The sequence below is a fragment of the Hyaena hyaena genome, unplaced genomic scaffold (assembly GCF_003009895.1).
Source record: "Hyaena hyaena isolate Hyena2069 unplaced genomic scaffold, ASM300989v1 scaffold_44, whole genome shotgun sequence".
Taxonomy (NCBI): Eukaryota; Metazoa; Chordata; class Mammalia; order Carnivora; family Hyaenidae; genus Hyaena; species Hyaena hyaena.
In genome coordinates this window covers 1,092,927-1,100,979 of record NW_024080676.1, presented here as the reverse complement: position 1 = coordinate 1,100,979, position 8,053 = coordinate 1,092,927, and the positions used below count along the sequence as shown (strand labels likewise).

General features: G+C 39.5%; 1 protein-coding gene across 1 annotated transcript in view; it reads right to left on the bottom strand.

The window, feature by feature from the left end:
* The window catches only part of KIF11 (kinesin family member 11), a 49,079-nt gene extending 41,654 nt beyond the window's left edge, over positions 1-7,425 (bottom strand). The window contains exons 1-4 of the mRNA XM_039230294.1: positions 7,106-7,425; positions 834-966; positions 223-320; positions 63-141 (exon numbers count right to left, since the gene is read on the bottom strand). Coding sequence (XP_039086225.1) covers positions 63-141; positions 223-320; positions 834-966; positions 7,106-7,182 — 387 coding nt within the window. The 5' untranslated portion in view covers positions 7,183-7,425. The remainder of the gene's footprint in view (positions 1-62; positions 142-222; positions 321-833; positions 967-7,105) is intronic.
* Positions 7,426-8,053: the final 628 nt, after the last annotated feature.

Genomic DNA, 8,053 nt, shown 5'->3' with positions numbered 1-8,053 from the left:
AGTTATATTCAGTTATATTTCAGCCATTTTAGAAATAGAAACCTAATATAAACAATAAATACCTCCTCCCAAGTGTACTCTTCATTCGGTGACCTCTCACCTTCCATTGTAAAGGTTTTTCCAGTGCCAGTTTGGCCATACCTGTCAAAATTTTAAAAACTGTTTAAAAAAATACATGCATCTAAACTTTTTCATCAATTTGAAAAATAGTGTTTCACTCACGCAAAAATAGTGCAATTGTAACCCATAATAACTTCATCCAGAATTGGACAAACAACACTTCGGTAAACATCAATTTGTTTAGTAGACGCTCCAAAAACCTATCAAAGAAAAAAAAAAAAAAAAATATATATATATATATATATTAGAGCAATTCTTCGGGGGGAAAAATGTCAAAATTACTCAACTCATTCAGCCCACTAGAAACCATTTGACAGCTCAAAGAGTCAACTGAAACTTGGAATTGACACTAGAACCTAGAGGAAGTATGTATATGAGGATAATTTTACATAGTGCAATTGTAACCCATAATAACTTCATCCAGAATTGGACAAACAACACTTCGGTAAACATCAATTTGTTTAGTAGACGCTCCAAAAACCAAAAAAAAAAAAAAAAAAAAAAAAATATATATATATATATATATTAGAGCAATTCTTCGGGGGGAAAAATGTCAAAATTACTCAACTCATTCAGCCCACTAGAAACCATTTGACAGCTCAAAGAGTCAACTGAAACTTGGAATTGACACTAGAACCTAGAGGAAGTATGTATATGAGGATAATTTTACATTATAAATACACAGGAATTGCAGCATTTAAGGAAGTAGGTACCATATCAAAAGTATATGTCTTCCTTGAGCTCTTGTCAGCCAATCCTCCAGTTCGTACACTAACTTCTTTTCGTACTTGATCACATTCTACTACAGAATGGGCGCTAGCTTTCCGTTCTGCCAAATTAAATGGTCTATAAAAAGAAACACACAAAGTTACTGAAAAAACTCTTAGTTATCAGGTTACAAATAACATTGTCATTAATACTTTAGACAACAAAGTGAAGTTTTTTTGACTACACTGTTGGTAACAGGGATTTCACGGGGACTAACGGTACTGCTAAAGCAGACGGCAGAATTTTAAGTTTCAACTCCCAGAAATAAAAGGGTTTTTTTTAATTTTCAAAGCTACGTGAGACATTATAATTCTGACTGTTTCTCGGAGTAGATGCTAACAGAATTAACTTGTAAAAAATGCCAAACTTATTTTTTAGAATTGTATTTCTATTCTTAGGATCTGAGAAAATTAGGTTATGATAAAATAGAAAAGATCTGTGTTCAAATTACTAACCGAATTTGTGTTTGAAATACTAACCTGATAGTGAATAACCGGCACAAGATTAAAAATAGATAAAAAATAATGACTAATAAATACATTGAGTACTTACTATGTGTCAGGTACTCACTATTCTTTTTTTTTTTTAATGTTTGTTTATTTTTGAGAGATAGAGGAGACACAGAATCCGAAGCAGGCTCCAGGCTCTGAGCCATAAGCACAGAGCCCAATGGGGGCTCGGACTCAGGAACTGTGAGATCATGACCTGAGCCAAAGTCGAATGCTTAACTGACCGAGCCACCCAGGGGCCCCAGTACTCACTATTCTAAATGTTTCACATGTATTAACTCAGTTTGTCCTCACAACACTCTGAGGTCCAGGGGAGAATAGTAACATAAAACTAACGATCATAAAAGAGGTAATGTTTAGAAAGAATATGTAAAGGGTGCTGTCAGAACACACAACAAAAATTTAATATGGTCTTGATTGGGACAAGGAGGGGTAGGGGAAGCATAAACGATGGGAAAGACCCCCAGAGGAAAAAATCTTCTAAGCTAAATTCCTCCTTGGGCTTTTAATAGAGTGAGGATTCTTGATACTGCTTGGGCAAAGTAGCACTATATGCAAACTTCCCCATTTGATAAATGGGGCTGAGTAATAGTACCAACCTCACTGCGCAGGAAAATAAATCCTGTTTAGTTTACCATTTCCCAGTGGCTACTACAATGGTTGAACATGGCAAAGTCTGTTAAATTACACAGCTTAATAAATGTCGGGGTGCCTGGGTGGCTTAGTCGGTTAGGCGTCCGACTTTCATTTGGGTCATGATCTCGCGGTTTGTGGGTTCGAGCCCCGCGTCGGGCTCTGTGCTGACTGTCAGCTCAGAGCCTGGAGCCTGTTTCAGAGACTGTGTCTCCCTCTCTCTCTGGCCCTCCCCTGCTCACGCTGTCTCTCTCTCTCTCTCCTAGAAATAAAAATATTTAAAAANAAAAAAAAAAAAAAAAAAAGAAATAAAAATATTTAAAAAAATAAAAATAAAAAAAAAAAATAAATGTCACCCTAAGGGGAATAATGGAAGAGCTGAAAAGAACCATAATCCATACAGTGGCATCCATCAGATATTTATACTTAACACACATCTGGACCAAAGAAAGATGTACTCCTAACCTGAGTTCACTTTTCCCATTCATATTATTATATGAATATATTATTTCCCATTCATATATTATTCCCATTATCATATATTATGAAAGTAAATGCCAAATGGGAAATTCTTTCTCTTCATTACTAGACAAACCACATCGCTATTTCATTTAAAAAGGATACCTCAACATCCTTTGGCATGCCCCATCCTAGCATATTTTTGATGGCCAGAAGATCACATTTGTGACCCTGGAAAATTTAACTGAGCAACTCCCAGATAATATATAGTGATGCTATCCATTGTCAAATGTAATGAAACCTATACAATGTAAATAACCATGCATGCAGGATTTTTTTTTTAATTTTTAATGTTTTTTATTTATTTCTGAGCAGAGAGAGACCGCGTGAGCCAGGAAAGGTCAGAGAGAGAGAGGGAGACACAGAATGTGAAGCAGCCTCCAGGCTTTGATCTAGCTCTTAGCACAGAGCCCGATGCAGGGCTCGAACCCATGAACCGTGAGATCATGACCTGAGCTGAAGTCGGACATTTAACTGACTGAGCCACCCAGGTGCCCCGCATGCAGGATTATTAAAAGTTCAACAAAACTTGGTCAAAACCAACTTAGAGGTAGGCCAAGAGTATCAAGTAGAATGAATTACTCTCATGTAGTTAAAGTTCTTTCAATCAGTCTATCATTCTTAGCATCTCTCAACTAATCTCTTTGCCTGGATGTGTAATTAAGTTAACCAAATGAATACCATTCATGATGTCACAACTGAACAGTAGATATTCACACATATTACACATTCCTAAAAGTTATCAAAACTCTGAGGAGCTTTAGGGACTATTTGTACTATGATAAATAGTACTGCCAAGCCACTATATTCCTAACCAAACCTCTCTAACTAGAAATTGCAAGGTCCCTGCTGAGGACGCTAACAAGCCCATGGATTTGTTGGCCTCACTGCAGTTATATTACATTCATTCATTCATTCCACAAATATTCATCAAGTACTTATTATATGATAGGTACTTGTCTAGGAACTGAGGATAGATAAGTAAGCAAAACCAAGTTTCAAAAAAACCCAAAACACCCAAGTTCCTATTCTCAGGGAGCTTTATCCTAGTGTTATAAATGGATAATTTAGATGCTGATAAATTAGAAATGAAAATAAATAAAACAGACTAAATGGGATTGGAAATGATGATGGGAGGGGCGCCTGGGTGGCTCAGTCGGTTGAGCGTCCAACTTTGGCTCAGGTCTTGATTTCACAATTCCTGGGTTCGAGCCCCGCGTCGGGCTCTGTACTGACAGCTAGCTCGTAGCCTGTTTCAGATTCTGTGTCCCCCCTCTCTCTCTCTCTGACCCTCTGCTGTTCATGCTGTCTCTCTATCTCTCTCTCAGAAATAAATAAAAAATAAATAAAAACACTTTAAAAAATTAAAAGGAAATGATGATGGGGAGAAATAGGCAGTTGCTAGTACTATTTTCGGGTGGTTAGGGAAGGCTTCTCTGATATTTAATGATACTTAAGCAGAATCTACAAAGTGAAGGAGCCTGTCTTGTAGCTACTTAGGTAGGAAAGCTTTCTAGGCAGAGTGAAATTGCAAAGGCCCTGAGACAGCTTGGTGTGTGATGTGCTTTAAAAATGTAGAGGTGGGGGGCACCTGGTTGGCTTAGTTGGTTGAACATCCGACTCTTGATTTCAACTCAGCTCATGATCTCAGTTTGTAGGATAGAGCCTCACGTCAGGCTCCATGCTAATGGTGTAGAGCCTGCTTGGGATTCTCTCTTTCTCCCTTTCTCTCTGCCCCTCCCCTGCTTGTATATGCTCTCTCTCAAAATAAATAAACTTTAAAAAAAAATTCATAGAGTTTTATGTGTATGAATGATTCATATGGGTTCAGATCTAAACTGCTAAAGCACTTGTCTAGATTAAAATGCCAAGACTGACTTAAATCGTAAAACCTTTATATTACATTCCTTTTTTTTTTTTTTTAAGTTTATTTATTTTGAGAGAAATGAGAGTGTGAGCCGGGGGAGGGGCAGAGAGCGATGGGGAGAAAGAGGATGCCAAGCAGGCTCCTCGCTGTCAGTGCAGAGCCTAACTCAGGGGCTCAATCTTCCAACTGTGAAATCATGACCTGAGCCAAAATCAAGAGTCAGGTGCTTAACTGACTGAGCCACCCGGGGCCCCTCTATTATGTTTAGTAGAATTTATGCTAACCTGCACACTTATACAAGGGGAAAGAAGGTTTTGCAGATGTGTTGTGTGTCTTTGTATATACATATATCAAAGCCTATTTCCTTATTAAAATTTCTCTATATATGAACTATCAGTGTCTCAACTCCAGAAGTTATACCTTTCTCTTGAGCTGTGTATAGGTAGACTTAAAAATTGTCTTCATATAATTATAATACAAGTAAAGAAGATCACTGGGTCGCTCAGTGGGTTAAGTGTCAAACTTCGTTCTGCTCAGGTGAGTTCAAGCCCCACATGGGGCTCTCTGCTGTCAACACAGAGTCTGCTTCGGAACTTCTGTCCCCCTCTCTCTACCCCTGCCCCTTGCATGTGCGTACTCACTCTCTCTCTCTCAAAAATAAACATTGAAAAAAAAATTTTTTAAAGTAAAGAACATCATAAAAGATTATATTCATTGTAATAAATAAAGCCATCTCTTGAAATCTTGCTCATCTCTTAGGTTACAATAAACTGCCAATTAAAAATGTAAAACTAGGGGCGCCTGGGTGGCTTAGTCGGTTAAGCGTCCGACTTTCGCTTGGGTCATGATCTCGCAGTTCGTGGGTTCGAGCCCCACGTCGGGCTCTGTGCTGACTGCCAGCTCAGAGCCTGGAGCCTGTTTCGGAGTCTGTGACTCCCTCTCTCTCTGACCCTCCCCTGCTCACGCTGTCTCTCTCTCTCTCCTAGAAATAAATAAAACATTTAAAAAAAATGTAAAACTAAAAAACAAACCAAAAAAATCAGGGAAGAGTATGTGAAAGAGACTACATGTGGCTTGCAAAGCCTAAAATATTCACTATCTGAGCCCTTAACAGAAAAAGTTGGACAACCACAAGGACCTCATAAATTGTTTACTAATACTTAAGGACATATTTGCGCTAGGAAAGATAGTTGGAAAAGAAAGCATGAAAAGAAAAACATCTTACAAAAATTATTGTAAATAATCACAACCAAAGCACTTTTCATTAGTGACAAAGTAAAAGAAATCTCTTTTTAGCTAAGACTTGAAGTGAATGGGGATAATAAATCATGTTTAATTCTAGGGGTTGAGGAAGGGGTCTGGAGAGGGATACAATGGGACTCAAACTGTAGTGATTGGTCTGTTTCTAATTTGGGTGATGGATACACATATGGTTGTTGCTTTGTTCTCTATAACTTTTTTAAGTCTGACATATTTTGTAACCAACAATAAAAAAGAAAATTAAAGAAAATAAATCCACATAGAAAAAGCAATATTGTCGGGCCTTAATAAAAATCAAAATAATCTAAAAATCTGTGTTTCTATTATGTGCTGTTCATTTTCTTTCAATCTTCAAAACAAGTTAACTATGAAGAGAAGCTCTAGAATACAACTGGTAATTGGTCAGACTTAAGGTTACTAGCCAACTTCCTCTCTAACACTTAGTCTAGAAAACCAGCTATTACCGTGGGCATCTGCAATTCAAGTCACCAAAGCTGAGAAGGCAATAACTTAAGAAAGTTTGTTGCATACGTTTAAAAAATAAGCTTAAAAAAATATTTACAATACTTCTGGATTTACAGAAAAGTTGCTGGCAGTTGGTAGAAGTTTAGAAACAACAGCAACAAAAACACATAAAAAACACACATAACCAGTAAACTGTGGACGGCTTCTAAAAAACTGAATAAATCAATCTCTAATTAAACATTTATATAACAAGTATATTCTCCCTCTACTGGCTAATTTTTTAACTGGTAAGTTATTTGGAAATCAATCTGGGGAGAGTTGAACACCTCCACCTACTCACCCTGAAAAACTGTCTCCTGTGGTTTAGGGAACACCAAGCTGCAATACAATCAGAAAGCTCTACTGGCTTAAGCTGTCTCCTTTTAAAAACATAAACTCATTCTATAACAACCTTTAAATTTTAAATACAGTGGTCTTTCCTTGCTTAGTAGGGATTAAGAAAATATTGCATCAAAAATAAAGAGAACGAGTGATCGATTATGTTTTGAGAGATGACGGAGAGGACGGTAATTTCAACATCAGGACTAAAGCATATGCAAAGTAGGTACACACAGTCTTATTTCCAAACTGAGAAACTGCAAGGAGTGGCACCTAAAAGTGACACCTAAGTCTTTGCTGTCATTATTTTAAAAAGAACACACTTTTCCCTAAAGAAGGACGATCAAATTCTCCTGAATCACAGATTAAACTGCTTCCAATACAAATATTCTTTCTTCTGAAACAGACACTAATTTACTCCTCACAGCAATCTGGCGTCATATTATCGAACAGCATTTAGAGGAACTATGAAACAGGAAGGTCTGCTCCTCCCAGAAAATGCAAACAAAATTACATTCGCCGGACAGCACAGAAGGGAGCCCAGCAGCAAAGCCCGGCACTCAGAATCCTGCCGGGTTCGCCTTACCTGCATCTCACCACCACCTGGATGTTCTTCCCCTTCTCCTCTTTCTTCTTCGCCGAGGAATTCGGCTGGGACGCCATGACGATCACCGCGGAAAGTCAAGGCCTGGCAGCTTACTTGCGCGCTGTGGGGGCGCGGAAGGGCCCTGCGACCGGCGCGGGTCCGGGTGCCCACCTCCCCCGCGGGGTACTGGCGTGGCCCGGGGAACCCACGCAAGCAACTGGGCGTCCCCGCTCTCCACCAGGACCTCTGACTGGCCGAGGCGTCTGTCCCGCACTAGCACTAACGGGAGCCTCGGAACCACCGATGTCTGCGCCCGAAGCCTAGGAAACCAAGCAACGACTAGGCGCCTCAATTTGAAAAAGGAGCCGAGATGCCGAACCAATAGCAGCGCAGGCGCGCGGGGCACCATGGGACGGGGTGTCGTCACCAGAGCCCCGCCCTTGAGGCGTGGCCCGCGGGAAAGTAAAAAGCTGGTCTGTCCGTGCCTTTCTGGAACTTGTGGTCCAGGAGGAGAGACGCGCAAGTGAACGGTGTGACCCTTCACCGTGACCTTGCCCGAGTTACATAACTTCTGTAGAGACCAAGATTTCCTCATCTTCAAAATGGAAACAATAGCGACCATTTTAGAACGTTGTGTGAGAATTAATGAGCTAGTGCGGGCAAATAGCTTAGACTAGAACATGTGTAAGGAAAGCTGGCCACGATTGTAATTATTATTAGCGAATGGTAAGAGGGTGCTGTGAAAGCACAGAGGACAGAGGTCAAATAAGAGCCCTTTTCTAGAAGGCAGCGTCCAGAATTGCCTTGAATAATTAGGAAGTGTTAAGAAATAGGGCTACCATGGGTACCAAATTGCGATGAAAAGGATGTTAAATGTCATTTCCAGAACTCTGAATTTATCCTTTAACTGATGAGAAGATGTCATTTAAATGATTCCAAGCCAAAGGC